Source organism: Numida meleagris, chromosome 25, assembly GCF_002078875.1.
Source record: "Numida meleagris isolate 19003 breed g44 Domestic line chromosome 25, NumMel1.0, whole genome shotgun sequence".
NCBI lineage: Eukaryota > Metazoa > Chordata > Aves > Galliformes > Numididae > Numida > Numida meleagris.
Genome location: NC_034433.1, coordinates 4,507,028 through 4,530,473, shown reverse-complemented (window position 1 = coordinate 4,530,473; position 23,446 = coordinate 4,507,028). Strand labels below are relative to the sequence as shown.

Below are 23,446 nucleotides of genomic sequence, written 5' to 3'. Positions count from 1 at the left end.
GTGTCCCATGGCACCCAGGGACTCTGCTCACCGATAAGCACAGGTGTGCGCCGGGAGGAGGGAGGGAAATAAAACCCCATCGAGAAGCAGTCAGAGCCTTAATGTTATCTTATCCTATGGAAAACACTGCCCCCAGATTAGGGCTGCTGCCACCCGAGGTGAGCGTTCCTCCTCTGTTTTGGGAAACACGGCCGGGTCGGGAACACGTGGCAGGGAGGTGGTGGCTGGGAAGGATGGGGGCACTGCGGTGGGGGGAGGTGTGGGATGGGGACATGGCAAAGGTGGGAGGGGAGAGAGGGGTCCTCCCAGTGCCCACCCAGTGCCCCTAGCTCCGGGAACACCCCCTGCTCTGCTCTGAGCATCTTCTCCCCGCTCCAATCAGCGCACAACGCTCCGCTCGGTGGGGAGCATCCCCCCAGGTGCCACACAGCGGCAGCGTACGGGGCTGCCAGGGACTGTGTCCCCGAAGTCTGGGGCTGTGTGCAGTGCCCTGCATCCCCAAATGGGCTCCAGGGTCCCCAGCTGGGAACCAGCACACAGCCCTGCCGCCATCCAAGTGCTGGGAGCTTTATCGCCACTCGTGCACAGAAACTTAGGTGTGTCAGCCATGGGGAGTTAAGATACAGAACGGAACCTCCAGGTGAGCCACACACCCATGTCCATGCTGGGAAAACGCTGCGGCCACCGTTCCCTTCCCCACTCCCTGTGCAGTGCAAGGCCCCAAACTGCAAACCACCACTCTCCACCGCATCCTCATGCAGAGATGGGTGCAGGGGATGTTTGCAGGCATGGGCTGTGCACGGTGCACCTGACCTCACCGGGATGCAGCCCAGGGGTCTCCCTTGCTCGTTAGGTTGAATTGTCATTCGTTATCAAAGCCAGGAGCAAACTAGAGGAGAATATGAAGGGAGAGAATGGGATGGCACCAGATAGAGGGGGCTTGGCTCTACAGGAGCATCCCAAATCCGGGTCCCCTCGGTGCACCCAGCCCCTGTCCTGCTCTCCACTGGGGCTGGGAAAGCTCTCCCAGCTCCTCCTATCAGCAGCACCGGACATTCTGATAAGTGAGAGATTAAAGGGAAAACCATTTCCCTGCTTCGCTGCGCATTTGCTTTGCACAGGGAGAGGTGAGCAGCACAGCGTAGGGCTTGAAAACAGGGAAACAACCCCAAAAATGGGGAGCGGGGAGGAGGGGAACACTGGGGCTGGCACTGCCTATGTGATGTCTGCTGCAGGACCAAGGGCCCCAGCGCTCACCTCAAGCCCAGACCCACAGCGGAGCTCCCAAGGGCTGGGGGGCACGGGGAAGGTGGGGGCCCTACAGACGGGGCTGGCAGTGGGGCTGCCCCACATGGGAGCCCACGGCTGTGGCCGCCTGCATCACCCCCAGAGTTGTGCAATCCTGGCTGGTTCCAGGCAGCTCTGGTTACATATGCAAAAGAGGAAAAGAATAGGTTGCAACACCTTGGGAACAACAAAAGAGGGGAAATGAAGTCTGGCTTTTCTGCTCCACCTGCGCAGTTCTGCAGGGTTTTTCCTCGTCCCCACTGCCAGGCGGTGGGCTCTGGTTCCGGTGCGACGGGGCAGCACTCCGTGAATCAGCGCAGAGGAATCTCTCCACCTGCAGCAATCGCTGGCTCCATCACAAGAACAACAGATAAGCGGCCCTAGAACACAGAGATAGAATAAAACCATTGAAGGGACTTGATGTCACTGCGAAACCGCAGAGGGCACGGAGCGGGGCCAGCACCGGAACCCAGCAGCAGTTCCCAGTCTTCCGCAGAGCGGGGTTTCCTCCGCTGCATTGGGGAATGGCAGCGTCCCCAGCCCAGCCCAGCGCAGGGAGCGGTGTGGGGAGGTGGGATTCCTCCCGCTGGGATCCCAGGGCCGTGCGGGAGGCGGCTGCTCACTGCCCTCCTGCCACCCGTAATCTTAATTGCTCTTCCCTGGATGTTTGCTCACTGCGGTTCACTTCCAGCCCCAGGCTGCACCCAGAGGGTTCATCGCGTTCGCTCTGCTGCTACCCCACAGGACGGACAGACAGACACAGGTCAGGGCAGCCGTCCTAGGAAGAGCCTCGCTAGAGTGGGACCCGGCAGAGGTGGGGACCGTGCTCTGCTCCCATCACACTGTCCCGCAGCTCCTGGGGTGTCCCCGTGACAACACAGGGAACACGCGGCAGGGAGCGAGGTGGCAGCGGGGACACAGCGCTCCCAGCAGCGCGGGGAGGGAGCCGGGGCTGCAGCTCTTGGAGGGGAAGGCTGGGGTCGTTGCTCTGCTGGATCACCCCCGGAGCCACGCTAACAAAGCACACGAGGAGCAGCCCAGGGGCTGGCAGCAAATGCACTTTGCGCAATGACCCCGTGCAGATCTACCGGGGAGCATCTCCTTAACGCCACACATCAGCCATCCCCCTTCCCAAAACCCGGCAGCACGGAGCCAGGCGGGGCCACTCCCCTTTATTGCCCCCGGCCACGCGCCCCGTGCCTCCCCATCTTCCAGCTGCTGCCATAAACCCCGTTTACGGGGCGACGTGCGTATGCTCAGCGCAAACAGCCGCAGTTATTGCTGCTGGCACGGGCACGGGGCCCACCCTGCTAAAACAACCCGGGGCTCCCGGCCTCGGCTCCTCGGCCCCGGTGCCGCTGACGCAGGTGGGGAGGTCGCGGGGCTGGCAGCCGGGAGCACTGGGATCCACCTGCGTGTTTGCTGTTCCCTGCTTAATGCCCCGCTCTTTTCATCCCCGGGTTGCATTAAACTCCGGCTTTTGTCTCCCAGGATTAAAAGCCTGGAAGTGGCCGCGGGTCGCCCAGCGGTGCCAGGAAAAGAGGGCTCAGGGTGCGCCCAGCTCAGAGCAAACGCGGGCAGAGGTGGAGCGAGGACAGGGCACAGCCAGCCCTGCATGGCACTGGGGGGCAGAGCGGGGGCACCACTGACCACGGACAGCTCCGGGGCTGGGCTGCACCATCTGCATGCAAGCCTCAAACAACCCATAATAGGTTGTTGCCCACGGCAGGGAGGTTAGAGCCCAATGATTTTAAGGTCCCTTCCACCCCGACCATCCCACGGTTCTACATCGCACCCCCATTTCCTCCCCCTTCAGCCCATCAATGGGGCAGAGCAATGGGGCCAGCTCCCCTCGCCGTGCCGCGGGCAGCCAGCAGCAGTTCCCAGCCCCACGCACGCAGCCAGGTGAGACAGGCAGGGCCTGGTGCCAGCAGACGCGCTGTCTTCTTGCACAGCCCTCGGCAGCTTTGTTTCCCACAGCGGCTGCCGTGAAGAAATGCAAATTCATTCTTCTCCTCCACTGCTTTTATTTTTTATTTTTTTCTTTCCCCCCGCGTGCGAATGATTCTCGGGCATAACGGCCCCAGAGCGTGGGAGCCACGGGGTCAGGGAGAACCCGCGAGCCGCTCCGATGCCCTGCGAGCCCAGGGCAGCACGCGGTGCCCCGCAGCAGGAGAGGATCCTGGGCACAGCTCCCCGCGGTCCTGCGCTGTCCTCCCCAGGAGAGCCAGCAGAAGGTTCTGTCCCAGGTGGGAATCCATAAAAATCAGCGTAAAAGCCGCAACGTTGGCTGGAAGCGAGAGCTGGCAGGGCTGGGTGGGAAGGGGTGGCAGGAGGTGGATGGGAACTGGCACTCAGCCACCTCTCCCCGGGCTCAGAGGAGCTGCAGCACTTTGGGACCAGGAAATCCCAAACCTGCCCTGCCAGGGCTGGGGCTCCCAGGGAGGGGGGCAGAGCCCTGTTCCTCCAGACAGAGCTCAGAGATTCCTCTGCCCATGGGGATGAGGCTACTCCGTGCACTGCAGCTCCAGGGCAAAGTCGCTGCTCTGCAGCCCTGAGCATCCCACAGTGTGTGTGTGTGTGTGTGTGTGTGGGGAGGGGGGAGAAGGGGGTCGTGGGGACAAAATTGCACAGGGCTCAGTGCAGAGCAGCCGGGGACTAGCAACAGGCAGAGCTGTGACTCAGCCATGAGTCACCCGGCTCCTAAGGAGATGTGCTGTTCCGATAAGCATCACCCAGGTCTGACACCGCCAGCCCAGGGAAGCAGCCCCCATCCTGCCCAGCAGCACCCACAGCTGGGGGGCTCAGTGGGGACTCGGGGTGGCAAGACTCCAAACAAGGATTGGGGAGGCCCAGCACCCTCTCCCACCTCTGCAGGTATTTGCTGTTCCCCAGCACACACAGGCTAAGCTGCCCTCCAGCCTGGACCACCTCGTGAAGCCTCAGCACCACAAGGAGCCCCCCAGAGCCTGGCTGGGGGGGAAACCATCAATGACACCCTATGGGAAATGAGCACTGTTCCACCTCGGGCTCACAGGACGGGATATTAAAGCAGACAGCAATTAATGCCCTCTGCTCTCTCGCAGGAGCCAGGCTCCAACCCCAGTCCCAACTGTGACCCCAAATGGGGCACCCTCGCCCCAAACCCAGTTCTCCCCATCTCGGTGCTGCCGTGGGCTCCAGTGGCAGTGAGAACATGGCTTCTGTTCTCAGCTGTGGATTTGAGGGCAGCAAAGTGTTTGTTCTGTCAACACAGGCCTAATCCTCAACCAAAAGCTGATGAAAAAAGCCATGGCAGGGGAAGGATGGGAATAAGCTGCCCTTTTGAAACAAAGCTCTCACCGTGACACCCACAGCCCCAAAAGGAAGGAGGGCACCCGCGCCGCCTGGGGCGAGTGGAGCAGGATCCCACCCATGGATGTGCCAGTCCCCATAGACACCCACAACGCCCTGCATGGGGGACAGGAGCCACCAGCCCCAGCCACTCGGATGACAACGGTGCACTGCAAGGTGTGGAGTTTGTCTGGTGAAGGTCCCATGGCAGCAACTCCAGGTCCCCACCTCCCTTTGGCCAACACAAACCCAACGGGCACAGACACAACCTGGGATTAGCAGCTGTCCCATGATGCAGCCGTGACACCATCAGCCTGCCATGAAGGCGCTCACCAAGACCGGCGTTTCCAGATGGGCCAGGATCTCTCTTCCTCGTGGGATGACACAAAACTTGGTCATCTCGAGGCTCATCTCCAGCTCAGCACGTGGAGCACCCGACGCTGCACACCCTGCAGCGGATCGCAGAGCTGACCCTGAGGAGCACCCACGTCCCAGCCCCAATGGCACAGCTGTCACCAGCCCCACATCGCAGCACCATGGGACCCACTCCTGCCCATCCACAGCATCAGCACCGCACCCTTGGCCCACAAGAAAAAAAAAAAAAAAAAAAAGGAAAAAAGTACCTCTAGCAGTACTTTCCATTTGTTTGCTCTTTAAATAATGGCTTCCTTATCGCTACGTATGTAGATCCCTTTAAAATTCGGACAAACCTGATTCTCAGGCACCGTCACCTGCCGCCCCACGCCGCCCGCGGGCATTGCAGAGCAGAGCGGCCCCAGCACTGACTCAGCCCCGGATGGGGGTCCCGAAGCGGTGGGATTCCTCCTGGAGATCTTTGGAAGCCCCCCGACAGCATGCTGGGGTGTTCCTGGGGGAGCAGGACAACCAGAGGTCTCCTCCTACCGCAGCCGCCCCGTGGTGCTGTCCCCATGTTTGGTGGTGCACCACGCTCCCCATCACCTCCTCGCTTTGAGATGGACAAAGTGGGATTTCCCAAAGCCTCCGCTGGGAGATGCCATCCTTCCCTCTCCATCCTGAGCCACCGCACGCCCTGGAAGTGGATGGACACGTGCGGGAGATGTGGGGACACGGGAGGTGCCACCACAACCCTCTGGGCAGCCAGGCTCAGGGACACCCTCACTGCACACCATGGGGGGGGTCAGGGAGAACGGCCCCATCCTGCCCTCAGGGTCAGACGGGGTCAGCCCCAGGGTCACATTCGATGCCTCTCCAGGCTTTTGGGCTTTGCCACCATGGGCTGACATCACAGCCCAGCCTGCAGCTGTCAGAATTAATTGAGGAAACTCCAGCACGGTAAACAACGAGGAGGGAAAACGGGGCAGATTAGATAACAAGTGCGAGGTTCTCCTTCGCTCCCCCTGCATGGAGCTCTCCAAGTCCCAGCCAGCAGCGCACAGCTTGGGTCACGCTCCCTTCTGCCAGGGCTGGGGACAACTCCTGCCCCAGCACAGCTCCACCTCCTGCTTTGGGGCTCCAGCAGCACACACACATGGGGACGTTCGGGCACTACGTCCCCGCTGATAGGACATCTCTGCCCATGAGACATCCCAGCTCTGCTCAGGTTCCTCCCCGGCAGGTCACCTCCATGGGGCCGGCAACAGGCTGGGGGACACAGTGCCACCCCATCGCGTGGTGGGAGCAGCTCAGAGCACACCCAGAAACGTGTGACCACCTCCCCAGCCTGGGAGCAGGGTTGGCACCTGCTCCAGAAGCATTTGGGGACGCGGCACCGTCCCCAGCAGGTCCCACGGGCTGGGAGAGCCGCATCTCACCGTGGAAGGCTGCAGATGAGGAACACGCTCAGCTCCCTCTGCTGGCTCCTACTCCAGCCCAGGCCCAGGCGTCGTGGAGGTTTCACTACTGCAAAGATGTAAACAAAATAAGGGAACGCACCGAGCTCTTCGGCCAGCCCTGATCCCATAATATTTGGTGGAGCAAACAATGCTGGTGCTTACCTGTGCGTGCCACCTGCTGCTGCTCTTGGTTTCCAGTACAAGCTTTTACTCAGCTGTTTTATGAATGGGATAAGATATGTCTGAGATTAAGTTCCCTTGCATCATTTCTGTTAAACTGACCATTCCCAATTAACGCAGCGGCTGAGCACACAAAGGACAAATTACAGCTTACACAATGCTTCCAAAGAAAACCTACCCCACATGGCTGTTTCCACATACAGAAAGTGGGTGAAGGAGCCCCACATGGGGGGGAAAAATACCACCAGACCCACACGAGCACAGAGGCCCAGGGATGATGTAGGATTTCCTCGTGCAGCAGCCACGGCAGCGAGACGACCTCCGCTATAGCAACGGCCTCAGCTGCTTGCCTGCTCGGGAGGCAGCATTAGGAGGGAGGTGCGATCACACTGTCCTGCTCTGGTGAACTTCTGACAGGTTGCAACCCTAAAGACAAACAGATTCTTTCAAGCAAATAAGCAGTCAATGAAAAGTTTGGGAGGGGGAGAAGGGGAGGCATCCCAACCTGTCCAAACACAGACTTGTTTTAAAGCCGCCCATGGGCACCCAGAGCTCAAGGGGCGCGTTCTTTTCATGGCACAAAATAAATACCCATAGGCGCAGGTAGCAGGATGTCTGCTCCCTCTGAGGCTTTCAGTCAAGCTTAAACAGCACAAGAAAGCTCCAGGCACTTATTCAAAGGTTAAAAAGCAAACCCAGCGCACACATATTGAGGTTTCTTGCGAGGATTAGTCACAAAGTCACATGTAAGCAAGAGATCAGCTTTATCTAAGCTGCTCCAAAATATAGTTTATATAGGCAAATGTTTCGGCTGGGTGCCCTGAGCAGCAAGGCCTGGCTTGGGAAATGCCACCAGCCCAAGTGATGGTGCACGTGCTGCCAAGGACCTTCACACGCCCTCATCCTGATCCATGGGGACACTGGACGCGCTCCCTTAGTGCTGCTCCCTGAGCATTCCCCACCCCTGGTACCTGCACCGTGTACCCAGTACAGCCCCAGTGGGATCCCTCCTGAAGCGGGAGCTGCCAGGTCAGCCCTCCGTCCTTCGCAGGCTCTCCTCCTCCATCACCTTTCACCAAAAAGTCCACATGGGGCTCAGCCCCTCCTCACACCTTTACCCGGGCTGGGAAGTTCAATGAACTCAGCACACACTGAGTTCCTTCTTTTTAAAGCGAGTTGGAGGAAAGGCAGGGAGAGGACCGAGTGTAATGCCTCAGTGCGTGGAAAATCCTGGGGACGGGAGGCAGAAGGGTACGTTTCACTGCGAGGTGATTCCCAAGTTTTTTTCCAGCTTCAATAAAACTCTCAACGGCCACAGAACATTTTTTCTGTGTTAATTTAATCATACAAATATTCATTTATACATTAAGGAAAAAAGCTTCCTTTTTATTTTTTATTTTTTTTTTTTACCCCCAGTGTGCTATCATAGGACTCCTCCCAGACTCGAGGCAACACACCATCCTGTTCTACACATGCACTCCCCCCAGAGAGAATAGACAGGCTGCAGAACCACCCACTCACTCACACAAGAAAAAAAATTAAACACACAACAGAAACCCAGACACGGGACAGCGTGCATTTCCCAGCCCTGCAGACCCCGGCTGCTCTCCAGCCCACGCAGCCACGTCCCTGTGCTGCAGCAGATCCCAGCCCACCCCCCAGCGTGGCTCTAACAGCGTGGGGTTTAACTCCCACCTGCTCCGTGCTCTGACTTTCCTGGGCTGAGTGAGGGTGCCTGGACTCACGCTTGGCACGGGGATCCAACTTTAGACACCAGAGATGTATGGCATCGGTTTTTCTTTTCGGAAGGGCAGTGGGTGAGGAAGATCTCTTTCTCCTTCTCAGGACAGATGGGCGTTAATCAGAGACCAGAGCCAGTTGCAGCCTCTGTCACCGCACCCTCCTGCACCAGGGGGTACCAACCCCATTGGGGCGATGCAGCCTCTCAACCTAGCGATGGTTTCCTCCTATTTCTCACAAGCCTGAGTTCTGCGTGCTTAACCCCCCTGGCCTGGCTCCTCTGAGCCCGCACACACTGCATGCTAACTGCAGAGCAATCCTGAGAAGTCATGCCTTCGGTTTCACCTATCTGATGTTAAAGTCCCCACGAGTTTGGCTGCGTCAGCCCTATAGAAATCAATACGGATCCCAGTGCCCCGATGACACCTGAACAACTCAGACCTCTCTATTTAAGATCTGGAAACCTGACAGCACGAGCAGTTTGAGGGCTGGCTGTACCACTACGTTTCAAGAAACCAGAGGAGATAAAACCACCCTCAGCCTCAGAGAAACAGTTTTCACAAGAGGAAAAACCCAGAGGTAGAGCAACCGCTAATTTAAACATTCTCCCACTGTCATAGCAAGGGTTACAGCCCCGACTCTCAAAGCACCTGGAGCTCTGCACCATCATTTTCAGAGAGATCGTTCCCACAGATGAGTGCTTACACTCAGCTCCCCGGGGAACAGCTGTAACGGGAGCAGCACGAGGCTGCAGGTTGCAGCAGCACGAGGCTCTGGCCCTGCCTTCCTCCACACCCTGCAGGAAGCAGCTCCTGCCACAAGGACACTGCGGATTGAACACACTCACGAGGAGGGAGAACCCAGACCTGCGCCGAACAAGGATGCCTTCTGAGTGGGAAAGCACAGGACTACTTGGGGTGCACCATGCAAGCTTTTCGTTTTTTTTTTTTCTTCAAGAAAAGGAAGATTCATTCTTAGCAGGAGCAGCACAGGAACACAAGCGTGGCAGCCATTCCCTACAGGAAGAGCATACGTGCCCAGGAGCAGAAAGCTGAAGTGGGGGTATGAGGCTCAAGGGTCTCCCAGCTGACGCAAGGCAAAGGTTGCAGCACCAGCTGCAGTGCACACCGAGGTCTTATTTCCTTCCCCTGCCCCCTTCCACTACACAGCTGACAAAGGGAGCTAATAAAGATAAGGAATCACCTCGTCATCTGGACAAACAGCAGCCTCCAGTGTTTTAGATGCTTTCAGAAGGGCAGTGGCAGTACTGCAAGAGATGTGATGGTCAAGTTCATGCCTTCAGAGCTTGGCACATTTACCACCTGCTCGGAAAGGAAGGAGCAGAGGAAGAATCCACTTGCCCAAGCTACAATGCCGCAATGCAAACTACTCCCTAGACTGAATGCTACGAGAACACAACTCAATCGGGGCAGAAGGATGTAACAGGACACGAACAAAACACCGCAGCAGCACCACGCAGCGCAGCACCGCCTTCATGGGTACATTCCAGAGCAGTTCAGTCTGGATCTGTACCACTTACCCAGCTCTAGCAAGCTGCTGAGATAGACCCAGGTCTGTTCACCAAAGCACATGTGCTCCCAAAGGTCCAGTTCTTCCTCTGCTGGATTCAGAGGAGACCTGCAGTCCTCCACAAGAAGCACCTGCCTGCACTAATTGGTAGCTGCAATACGAACTGATCCCCCATTCAAAACAAATCAAGAAAATGCCACACACCATGCAGCAAGCCTGCGCTCTGCTCTGAAAGGAGTCTGCACCAGAAAGATTCGGAAGAAGGTTGTGGGGTATTTGCATATCATTGTCTCTTTGGCAGATGGCTCTTCTGGCCTTCAGGTTTCCTGCTAAGTCAGTGCCCCTGCAGAAGGATCTGTGGGGACACAGTCCCTTAGGACCCCACAAGGCCACTCTCCCTTCACGCTGGGCTTTCCAGTCAATAACTGCATGAAGATACATTGGAGGAACAACAGAGCAACCCGTATCTCTAGAGGAACAAGTCCTCCTTCCTCTAGCAACAAGCCCTGGAGAGCCCATTGGAAAGGTGAGAGCCTCAAAGCTACACGAGCCAGGATGATAAAGGCGAATGAATACAAGGCGACAGAGTGGAATCCAGCTGCTGATTCTAACTCTTGCTCTACATTCAAAAATGCAAAGAATTAGCCTCTAAGCTAACGCTTTATAACAGGAGAAAGGAATTCAAACTTACATTGTATGAGAGAGATGGGAGATTCAGAACTATGAGGACGTGACTTGCAAAGCTCTGCGACTATCATCAAGTGAATTACAGCTACAGAAAAATAGTTTCCTCTTGGCACAAGACCGATACACTCGCTTGGTTGCTCTAGGCACAGCTATTGTACATCAAGAGTTAACAAAAAATAGTATTTTAAAATGCTAACCACGTAGGACAGCTCTGGAACTTGAGTAAGTCTGTTTCTTATTAATATGGTCGTGTATACGAGCACTTCATGTACAAGAGGAAGGGAAAGGAGCCCTCATCTTATCCTACCCCAGTCCCAGAGTCTCTCTCTTCAGCTGTGATGCTGAGACCTGGTCTTCAGCAGGGCAACTAACAGCAACACTCAAACCAGAAGGAAAAAATAAAGACACACACAAAAAGAGAATTAAGATTAAGAAGTGGGTAAATAAAATCAGAAGGTGAAATTAAAAACGCTGAGCTGGGTACAGCCCCAGCCTGCCATTAAAACACAGCCAACACAAAGAAGTCACTGCACAAACCCCCAGAAGATGCGAAGCAAATGTCCATTGGGTAACAAGCAAAACGTGACAGTTCCACAAAAATGCACGCTGTCCCTTCTTTAAAAAAATATGAACAGGAAAGAAACAAATTAAACATTTGCTCAAACTACAACCGCTCTGTAGGCAGAATTTTTTTAAAAGATGGCTTTTCCATTTCTTTTTTTTAAACTTTTTAAGCTACCTAATTCTGTGTGAGAATGACTTCTGAAAAGAAAAAAAAAATCATGGTGTTGGTATAGTTTCCTTCTCGTAGCATTAAACAACACTCCTGAAATTCAGCATTCACACATGCATACTTAGATTTTTTTCCTCCGGAAACAGCTAGTCTTAAGTTATTGGGATTTTGATTTTATTTTCTTCTTTATCCAGAACATGGAGGCAGAGGAGGGGGGTCCACGCTGTGTCTGTTTGCCACATGAATCCCCCTCCCTTCCCCCCAAAAGTCAGTTCTTTGTTAAATTCTCCTCTTGTCGATACCCGTTTTTTTGTGTTTGTGTTTTAAGACTGTCCGAAGGGATAAGGACCGTGGAAACCCTGAAAGAAAGTTGGAGACATGATCAATTTCAACAGGCAAGAAACAAAAGCGCTCAGTGTACGCCTACAAATAACGACCATCCCATCCCAGCGCTGCTACATCAGATGCAACCCTTCACCCACCAGAGCAACAGCCTCTGCCACCCAGCCTTCTGAAACGCTCAGGAAGGGGCTGGTCTGCCCTGAATGCCAGGTGCTATCCACTTACCTCTTCCAGGTGTTATCTAGGCCAGCTAACAGCCAGGCAAAATGCTTCTCCGGCGCTGCTGGGCCCCATAAAGTAACTACTGATAGCTCCTACACCAGAGCAAAAGCCATTTGGAGATGCTACGGTCCTTGCAAGGCCAACAACCGCAGTGTCACAAGTCTACTCTAAAGGTTACAGCAAACAGTAAGAGGCAGTAACTGATAGAAAAGCCTACTTAAGAAAAAGCAGCATTTTGAGATCCACATTCATCACACGCACTTCTGCTCTCTCAGAGGAATGATACGCATTTTTCTCAAGTGAAAGTCAGCCACAACATTTAACCAAAAAATTAAAAGCTTACTACAGCAGCCATTGTCCCCTCATTTACAGTCTGAAACGAGCAGCCTACGTGACAGATCTAGTGACAAGTCTCAAATTAACAGGAACTCCCTTCTGCAACTCCCATTGTTCCTGACGCTGGAGAGCTGAACAAAGCGGCGAGCAGGCAGGCTATACATCTCACAAGTCACACAGAGAAAGTTTGTCACACTGATGAGGGTAAAAGCCACACCAAATCCTCCCATGCCATCCAGGTATACATTCAGGACAGAAGTGAGAGGAGGGAGGAAAAGCTTATATTTCATTATCAGAGCTGGTATATTTCATTATCAGAGCTGGAAGACTGTTAGGCCAACACTTGCTTTCTGCAGGCCATCCTCTGGCTGGCTTGCTGCTAAGACAGCACAAATAGCATAAAGCCATCCTCTGTCTTTCAGGGAAGCTCTAACTTCAAGTTTTCACCGTTTCACCTTTAACAGGAAAAATCTCAAAAGAAATGTCATTTCCTGCATGTTCTGCTGCAACTCCCTAACAACCTTGCTGCATGAGCCACAGAGCCATGAAACAATGAGCCTTTAGCATGACTCATGTAAAGAAAGCTGCACTACCTTGAGCTCCACTGCAAGAGTTCAAGAGCTCTGCTGGGTATCTGTTACCAAGCAAGTGCTATCAGAAGCCAGTTATTTTGATACAGCTAGTAAGAAAAAAAAAGTTAATTCTTTAGGATATATCAAATGGCAAAATACAAGGCAATAGTAAAATGAAGCATCTACCAGCAGCTCTGAAAATTCAGCCCAGAGAGGATTAGCAATTAAACAGGCCATCTTACAAACTAATTGGGAAGTATGGGAAAGAATACAGAGAGGTAGAAATTGCTGTTTGCAGAGAGAAATGTGTGCAAGTGACGGGAAAACATGCACGCCTCAGCCCTAGGAATACGCTGCACTCCCAGTTTGTGTTATCTGCGAGAGATAACACCCAACAGATCCCACAGCAGTTCTCCTCTGAAAGCAGTAGCTCCCACCAACAACAGCAAAAGAGAATGATAGTCAACATGTACAAAAACACCATCATTGCTATCAACAGGAGGAAGAGCAGAAAGGAAACTGCATTAAAACAACATGGACAGGCACACAGATGTGCACACAAATCGAAGGACGCAGAATGAAAACGGTGCTAGGAACACTGATCCCCAACAGCCTCATCTCCAAGGGGTTCAGCTCTTGTACCCACAGACAGAAAGCAGGATTTGTTGCTGATTATCTGCACAGACACTTGCCAGAACTTGCTTCATCTTATGATGAAGAAGAAGGCTTTGTTTGCAGATAGTGACTGGCGAGCTCTCACAAACCCCAGTGGTCTCTCCAGTAACCGCTGCCTGCTCCCTCTGCTGGGTGCTACCTGCTCCACAGCAGAGCCCATCATTTACAATCTGTCACAGGCAAAACCTTTTTTTGTTTCATTTGTGCGTCCCATAAGCCAAGACACCTGCATCACCTCATGGCATAGAAGAATTAACAAAATTAATTAGCGCATAGTACAGGCTCCTCTGCTTCAGCCAGACACGGGAAGAGCTCATTAGCCTTTTTGTACGCAGAGGCAGCCCCAGTGAAGCAGCGATTAACCCTGTTTTCAGGGAAACCCTCTGGAACTCCAGATATTATACTACGTAGCACATAATTTAAAGCTAAACAATTATGTTAATAATGTGTTAATTAAAAACAGAATTTTGCTCAACTTTGGAGCGTTAGATTACCGAGCATACGCAGCTTTGTGCTGCTTGCTACATTGCACTTGGCAGGCTAACATCTCCAGATGAGCTCCTCTCCCTGCTGCAGCAGTGCTGGGACAGCCTCCCAGGACAGCTTCTCTTCATGCAAGGAATTTCATCACAAAGACAGACCCCAAAGTCTTTGGTCATGGGTTTACCATGCAATGGTAAATGCAATGCTGGAGGAGCTCGACGCTGCCTTTCACTTACCCACGAGATTTATGAGGACATAGGAGAACTCACAAAAAGTTAAAAGATTTGTTTCTTAAAGCAGACAGCGTGGGCTTGGTTTAACATCAGACCTAACAGATCTCCTGCATGGAAGGAAATAATCTGTTTTAATCTGGCAGTGATGCAGGAAGCATTCGTTCAAATCCTTCTGGATATTTCCAGGGGGAAAAAAAGAAAACAAGTGATTCTAAAAATCACATTTCTGCATCCTAAAGCCAGCTCACTAAGCTCTGTGCTTTTTCGTTCTTGTTCAAACACTGGGACTTGGGTGGGAAGAAACAGCAACACACGTTAGGAAATGATAGGCAATCTAAGTCATTTTATGCAGGTGTTTTTATGAGCAGATCCTCCCTGTGACATCCTTCAGCAAGAAACCCTTACCCCTCCCTGTGCAGGATGAGTACTTTCCTCTTTCCCAGTAAGGTGCAAGCTCTTTGCAGAACAATTGTTTCTCCTTACATTTCTTCAACAAACAGCGATAACAGCTTCTTTGTACCTAAGGACTGCAGTTACTGCGGCAATGCAAATACCAACCTCTGCTATAGCACACTTTCAACAATAATTATCCCCTGTATGCAAGATTTTACACAATAAAGATGCAAAAATAATTCTGCATACCAATGCAGTTTTCCCAAGTTGTTTTAGCTGAAGAGAGCCTCACACTATTTTTGGTGAATTCCCTCCTATTCTCACAATGAGATGGCTGTTTTTATGAACAGCTCAGCTGCAGCTTTCCAAATTTACTTTCAGTTCTTCCAGCATCTTCCACAGAAGTGCTAACTTGCTAGCGAAAGCATTCTGGCTATTAACACAAATACACGAGCACTGAGGACCCTGGTTTTTCAAGCAAAGACTGTACTTGAAGATTGTTATAAGTAATCATTTTAGTATCTAAAAGGCAATTGAGGTGTTTGGGACAGTTAAATGTTATGGCCCTGTGCTAGAAGAAAGGCCAGACAAGCACAGCAAAGCCTCCACATTCACACCCACAGCACCTGGATGAGAGGAAATATACAGGAGAAGCATTCAATCCCCTTTCCAGAGAGATTTGTGAAAAAGCAGAGCCTTTTTAGTTAGCACTGAAATGAAACCAAGATTAAGTTAATCTTTCATAAACCATCACAACACAGGCTTTCAAATAGCTATCTTTATTTCACCTTTGTAACTGAGTCAAGATCAATACGAGGTACACTTGAAGAGAGACAGGAGTTTGATGCACAGCTGCAAAGCAATACAGGGCCAGTGGAGATGTACAGAGCTGACGAAGGACACGAGGGCTCAGGTGCATGATTAAGTTACCATGCAACAACTTCGCTGCTGTAACTTAATCAACAGCGTGTTTTTAGTCTGCAGAGGTAAAAAGCAGGGAAACCGGTGGCCTGCAATGGAGCACAGTTAAGCTAGAATTGCATTACACCACGTTTCCCACAGGCCAAAAGCACACGGACTGTTTGTTTTCATGGATGAGCTAACATGCAGCACCCAAACATGTTAGTCTTTCACCAGATAAACAAACCAGCTCATGCAACATCAATTTAACCTGCATAGGCTATGCAGCAGTGTGGCTGTCAAGGACTAGCTCCAGTAGTTTCAAGCCCAGCGTTCTCCCTTTTTGCTCTAAATCAATTTAGCCATGTGTTAACTAGTCCAATTTAAAGCCCGGACACCAGAATAGAAGGAGCTTCTCGTCTACATGGAAGTAAACATATTTCTGAGGCATCTTCCTTACCTACAAATGTAGTTTGGTACCCAAACAGGATTTTTTTTTCCACTGGAAACTATCTGAAGTCAACAGAGGTACTCCAGAACCATGCCAATTAGAGCGTCCTGGTTTGGAAGAAGCATACTTCTGGGAGCAGCAGCAACTTTTAGACTTAGAGAGGGGAAGTCAGTGAGAAGGCTCTCAGGACAGAGGGAGGTTTGGTTTCCCCTATGTATATAAAACTGCCATTTAGCATGGATCAGAGTTCAGCTGCACACAGAATGAAGATGGGGAGCATAAATACAGCAGGGGAAATACGGTGGCACTCTGAACTCCAAATATGCTTGTATTACATCACATTTTAAGAACAGCATGAGCAATGAACAGAACAGATTAGCATCAGACAACTTGTAGAATGCCTTTTGCAACAGCAGCGACAATGCAATTTGTTTTGTATGGGCAAATCTTTGCAGGTCTGAACTTCTATACGCAGTTTTCTGCATTACAAAGGAAGCAGCAATACCTCAATTCACACGGGCAGGCAACTAAACTCAGCAACAGATTTATATATTTTTTCATATATAAGTGACAAATACAATATGAATGTCAGTATATGGCTATCCACTTCAAATCTTTTAGACCTTTAATCTGTACATTTCTTTCCTTCGTTAAGGAATTTAACTCTAATTCCCCAGGCTCTAGAAGACTGCATCTTGTGCTTTTAATGTAAAAGACTGTCACAAGAGAGCAGCAGTGACCTCGACAGTGTTGCTATGAGACAGGAGCGAGTAAATAGAAGGAAACTATATTAGCCTCATCTCTCTCGAGAATACAGAGAGAAAGCAATGCCAAAGAGGAGAATAAAATACCCATGCATGGGTATATCTGGATTCTAATATAGCTCATCCCTATCCTGAGATAAGCATCCTATCCTGCACTTAAAGCACGTTTGATTCTAAGAACATGCAAAAACTCCACTGGGAATAGATATAACAACAACATGCTTCAAGCAATGCCCTGAACACAGACCCTGATCTACAACCTTCCAGCAGTTTATTTCATAAGGTGAGCAAGATGGATCCAGGGAAGGCATATAGTACAGCAGGAATAGAGACCACACTCCGTTTGTTTCAACTGTGTCACAGGTTTCATCTTATCTGCCTACAGAACAGTCTTTTTATCCCTAGGAAAGTTTGTTTCACTGAGCACAGCATCCATACTGCCTGCTCAATGCTGCTGGATAAAAGCTCTCTGAATGTTTCCATGTGTGAAACATTGATATACTAGTCTCATTCAGCAGCAGATGGCACATCAGCGTCACGGAGATCCTGGCTTCACTGGGGAATTTCAGAGGACAAGTCACACCTGCTCAGCTGCACCAGAGCAAGAACTAATACAGACAAGGTCTGGCAACTTCTAGCATGTTTTACAACTGCAGCCACCAGAACCAGCTAGTTTCAGCTCCACGATTTCATGGTCTCATGCAACCTTGTGGCTGGGGTCCTTCACAATCTCCCAGCAGAGGGGAAGCCTCCACACTGATCTGAGAAATATTAAGGGCTTATATCCCTTTTAAATATGAGACACAGGCCTTAACTGAACCTTAACCACTCAATTCACTGTATCTCACCATGTGGCATGCTAAACACAACTAGGAATTCAATCCACTCTCTTGGGGGCATGAAAGCAAATGAAAATATTAGAGGTTCTGCCCAAGTTAAATAAGATTCAGGTATTCTATATCCAGGCAGATAGCCAATCCACAGTGATCTTTGTTCCTAGATCTTGAAATAAAGCCTTTCACATCAGTATTCTGTCCCAAGACAATGGCTCCAGATGTCATCATTTTCTTTCTCCCATTCAATCGGCAGAGTACAGGTCCAGTCTCTAGGGAGGAGGGGGAAACGGGCCAGCTGAAGCAGACTGTGAGACAGAGCTTTTACCAAGAGATACCTGCACACCACCTGCTGATCAGGTGGTTTAATACTTCTAACATCACCCCAACAAGCCCTTATCCACTTAATGCAAGCCCCAGCTGCTTACACGTTACCCCCTTTTTAGGAAAAAACAATCTTCCTGAAAGCTTCACATCTTTCTGGGGAAGAAGGAGACATGCAACAGTGCAAGACCTAAACCAGGGAAGGCAAGCATGTTCACCTGACAATTTAGGATGAGACCAAGTACCTAGGATGTCAAACCTACTCAGATTTGTTCACTACAGAAACAGTGTTGTACCACAGGTACTGTACCAATGTGAGTATAAAAATCTGTGGCATAATGCTTCTTGCCCTGGACAGAAAGGGCATGTCTGGAACAAGACTCTGATCTTCACGCCTACCTTTAATAATTGCTTTCAAAACAAAAGCTAACTCGTATTATATCACAAATAGAAAACATTGTGAGAGACAAAGACCTCAATAAAAATCAGTGAGCCATTCACACAGCCCATCCTCTTTCCAGAAGTCAACCCTTCTAAAAGAAAACAAAAACCAAAATTTCTTTTATCTCAGATCTTCCCCCCCCCCCCCAAAACCACCCACGAGCAGTAAATCTAAGAAGGAACAAAAAGAGAAAGAAGGCCACCTACCCTACATCTGAGGTTAGGTTATATAATGACTCATCCCATGAGAGTAATGCTCACAAACTTTGGGTTACTAGCTAGACCAGTTTTCTTAAATTTAGTGAGAGCATCTTTGTAGTGCTTCAGTCTCTTCTCTGGTTTTTCTTCTCTGCAGTATAACTGACATACGCTACGTCCTCTGCATCTCAAATAGGCACATGTTTCTTACTCCTCTATTCTTCCTTAGGAAAGCCAAAATATTCTACTCCTCAGCCAAGAGAGCCTGTTGATGCACCCAACCTCTTGGCACTCACGTCACTCTAATTTCAGCAGGAAGGGCAAGGAATTTTCCATAGGGAAAGACCTGGTGAAAAATCGAAGGCCACGTTACTGCCAAAACCCCACATCCAGGATTCCTGTGCAGGAGCTTCCTCTGGAGTGCATCTATTAGCAGTTCCACATCTATCCACCTGCAAGTGCAAATCAACTACAAAGCAATTGCCAAGTCCTGCACTCAGAATACAGGCAAGAGGGGGGGGGGGGGAAGTATTAAAAAACCAAGTTAACTCCAGTCTAAAGCTGACCACCAAAACAGAAGAGTCTTCCCATCTAAATCAAACCTAGTGTTAAAGCTGTGAAAGGCTTCAGCAATTCCAGCATCTCGAAGCTATAACCTAGTAACTCATATTTCCACCCCCCTCCCCACCAAACTTTGCTGGGTATGTACAACAAATAACAGCAGGGCAGCACTCTCCACCCAAAGCTCCTGAGGTGAAGTTTATGCAAAGAAGCTTACAGATGCCTCTGCCAAGTCAGACAACGGTCCATCCCTCCAGAGAACACCACTATGAACGTGGGCACTGCCATCCAGCAAGCAACCCTTAAACAGCAGTGACTTTCAGTCACTATTAATCCAGGTTATACTTGAATTGATAGGTGAAAGGCTTTATTTTTACTTATTTCCAAAGCCATCCATTTCAGTTCTAGTGAGTGAGAAACCTGAAGCAGAAGCCAACAGAGCTTATAAAAATTGATTTTCAGGGTGCAAAACACAAAAAGGATGATTGGTAGTCTGTCAAGTAGTTACTCTCATGCATGCCATCTGTAAATAAAAATGCATAGCCCTGGTGCAAAGTAGGACACTAAAATATGATCCACTGGTAGAGGACATGGAGTTCATCCAGTTAGGAACTAAAGTGCTGTAGGTGAACTAACATTAGGGCTTTATTAAGTCATTCAGCAACCAAGTGTTATTGTCCTACACAGCCTGCTCAAAGTACAGTAAAGCATTTTTTAAAGGATTTTAAAAATCAAACTAGTTTGACATACGACAGTACACACCTACACATACTGGCTGCATTAACAGGTGGGTTCTGAATTGTAAATAAACCTGCAATTCATTTTTCACACACAAGCAAATAAAAAGTCAAAATATCACTCAGACTCTTATAGCATCCACCAAGCAAGCTTTTGAGAGAGGTTTAAAGCAAAGATAATTTAAAAGTCACCTACAATTTTAAACAAGACAAGGACACAACAGTAGTCCTCTGACTGTTCCTGACAAATATCTTCTGGGACCAAAACACTGAGCTCTGTAGCCTCTCCACACCAGTTTAAAAGAAAACAAAAGTCATCTGGTTAATCTCAAGTTTTGGAGGCATGGTTACTTTTGCTCCCTTTTCTTTTTTTAAATTATGTAAAACTCAGGAACACATCTTGAGAGATATTTTGACTTATTTGCACACGCAGCTGGAATAGGCTCCAGCCACTAATAGTTACAGCACCCAGACAAGATTATATAAACTTTAAGAAGGACTTGAAGCAAAAACAAGAAGAAAAGGTGGATCTGGTAGAGTCTATCAGAGACAAAAGTATTTTAATATAACATGAGGAGTTGGCAGAGTCGGACAGTCAAATTCAAAACCTTCCTTAGCAGGTCTGGCAGAAGCAGAAGGGAAGGGCTTTGCAGTTTGTAATGAAGAACTATTACATACATCACAGTCTCATCGCCTACCCATTCTCCTGTTCTCCCAGGGCACCTACCTTACTGTATGTCACTACCGACAAGTTGTTCGAGTGACTGCTGGGGGAGAGATTTACAGAGTTTTGTGACAGTCCATTCTGATCTTGTTCAATTTGGTCAGGAGCAGGCCCCCACGTGTTTTTGCTGATTGTGCCTAGCTCAGAACCCCCAGGGTCTTTTAGGTTGTTTTCATCTGGTTGCCTGTTCTTCTGTGGAGAGGCGAATGGGTTAAAGTTTCCTTCTACCTTGCGGTGCGGTTGCGTGTTGAACTCCGTTTCAAAGGATGACAGCTGCTGTGTTACTCCTAGAAGTCCTCCAACTTCCACACTGAGGATCACCCAGATGACATCTGTGGAAAAGGAAAGACACCTGGGTCATCACTAGATGGAGTTTATGGAGACGGGGAGAGAAGAAAAAACAGAACATGAATTCACTCCTTTACTATAGGAAAAAGAAATTGATTGATTGTTTTTTTATAGCATATCAGAAGTAGCGGTTAGGCTCTAATCAAGTCTAAACCTTCAAGAAAACCAAGGAAGTTTCAGTCTTACTGAACTTCAGGGAACCAGGTCAGAGCACACAAAAAACAAGCTGACATGACAGCCTGAAACTCCATACTTCACTTTACCAAGAGGATGCACTGAAAAAAGAAAACTGTGAGTGACTTTAATCAAGATTACACAGCAGGACTGAAACAAGAACCAGACAGTATCACTGCCAATCTTCTGCTCAGATGAGAAAGGTAATTTTTTTGTTCAGCACTAAAGGTTTGGCTCTAAAAAACCACACACCAAGGAGGGTTATCTAGAAAATAAATAGATTTATGACAATTCACGTTAACATATCTCTAGTCTAGTTCCAAGATGCCCCCAGTAGGTGGACAAGACACCTACTACACCTACTTAGACTGGTAGACTATTACACAAGTTTGCAAAATACTGGTTAGAATAAGAATGTATATGTTCTTACATAACGTGTGTGTCTTTTGTGGACAGATAAGATTGTTTTTCTACTTACCAATTCATTTGCACTTCATGCAAACACTACAGCATATTTACATAAAGGCATTTCTTGGTACATAACCAAATACAATTCTACTGCTTTTTTTCCTCCACCCCTCAATTAAATGTGCTCCAGTTTTGTTTTGCTGCACAGAGATGGAAAGTTAAGAACAGCAGCAATACCTTATCTCAGCTGATCTCATAACAGGACCCTGAGTGACACATAATCGAGGTTCCAGCTTTTCCACAGTGCTAGCCTACAAGGGGCTCCTCTGTGCTGTTACCACTGGCGTTGGGGTGGAGACAGCAGGTACTTTCACTGTGCAGTTTTACCACCACTGCTTCACAAGCAGCCTTCATGCACTGGAACTCCTCCCAGTCACTCACCACATGCAACGCAGCTCGTTAGCTTGCATTTTGTAACCCAATTAATGACAGCGAGATACCACCCTACAGAAGCCCAGCTGCTCGAGGACCACAGCATGCTGCCAGCACCCACGTCCCACGCAGCACTCCTGGCTCCCCCTGCTGCAGGCCTGACCACTCCACACCCCAGCACCGAACCCAGCCATGAGGCACAACAGCCCTGGGTCTCACCTGGCTGCTGAACCTGAGCTCAGGAAACAGGCATTAAACAGGGGAGAGGGAGCTTTGATTCAAAGCTCACTTACTTGCCCACAAGATTTTAATTAGTAGGTGGTTTTCTTTCAAAAATGTGGAATTTGAGGAAATTTAGCGAGATCTTAAGCTATTTGTCAGCATGTAGGAAAGCCTTGGATTAATAAACACACAGGCTGGTGGCAGGCAATGCGAGTTGAACAGGCCTTTCTACCTTTCAACCTAATTTATGCACCCATTTCAAGGACAAGTTACATCCACTTGCAACACAGCAGAGCCTTACTCTTGCTGACAATTCTGCCAAAGAAACGGAGCAGAGTTATTTTTGACTCCAAGTGCTAACATCTCTCACTCAAAACCCATGTACTTGGGACACTCCCAACTGCCAAAACAGACACAAAGCTGTTCTCAGTATAAACTACAGCTGGCTAAAAATGACTAGAAGACTCCAAATGAATGAAGACGTTGGTGGCTCAGCCCAAGGCATTACACAAAATTATCAAAAAGTGATTTTTAAACACAGAAAACCAGCACACAGTAGATGCACCAAGTTTATCTATTACAACCTTTCCTAAACTTGTTGGTTTTCACCGTTTAGATTTTAGGCCTGTATGTAGTTTGTGATGCACTGAAAAACTTGAAAGAATTCTGACAGGGTAAGAGTCTCAAGGAGAACTGTACAAGTTCCTTTGTTTTTAAGAGCTTTGTGTAATCTGCAATTTGTTCCAGTGTTTAGAAAACAGTTCTGTGCTGACCAAGACAACAAGGCAGCTCACTTGATGTTTTCTCTATTTTCTATATTTAGTCTCAGAGCTGGCAGACCTCTCTACCTTTCTGCTTTTAGTCAAAGCTCATCGAAGGCGAGCTGTGAGTCTTTCAGGTCTAACCACATTGAGCACTGCCCACCAAACAGGCAGAGCACAACACTTACAAAATGGAAACCAAGGTCAGTTCACAACTGTTTGTTTGGTTCTTATATCTGACACACCATAGTGTCATGCCAACAGCAATTACAATAAATCACACAAAGATTATGGGTAGATTACCACGTTGCTATTAGGAGAGTGTCTGCAGGGGGACAGGAGCATCCTTTCTGTTTATGATGGGAATATCATGAAGAAGTGCCAGGGAAGGGATCACTCACCTCCATAATACAGTCCTGTGGCAGTGCACATTCGCCACTGTCCCTGATACATTCCTGCTGTGCTGGGGCTGCACATCTGAACGCTGACATCTGCAATCTCCTGGGGCTCCAGGGACCTGACCATTACCATGTTTACATGGCCGAACTGGTCTCCCCCAACGTACTTCAGACAAACTCCTGGAGGCCATACCTCTGTCCCTGGGATTA

At 49.5% G+C, this 23,446-nt stretch overlaps 1 protein-coding gene across 1 annotated transcript in view; it reads right to left on the bottom strand.

The window, feature by feature from the left end:
• The window catches only part of C25H6orf106 (chromosome 25 C6orf106 homolog), a 32,265-nt gene continuing 16,805 nt past the window's right edge, over positions 7,987-23,446 (bottom strand). The window contains exons 3-5 of the mRNA XM_021377442.1: positions 23,240-23,437; positions 20,497-20,825; positions 7,987-11,663 (exon numbers count right to left, since the gene is read on the bottom strand). Of these exons, the coding sequence (XP_021233117.1) occupies positions 11,628-11,663; positions 20,497-20,825; positions 23,240-23,437 (563 nt within the window). The 3' untranslated portion in view covers positions 7,987-11,627. The remainder of the gene's footprint in view (positions 11,664-20,496; positions 20,826-23,239; positions 23,438-23,446) is intronic.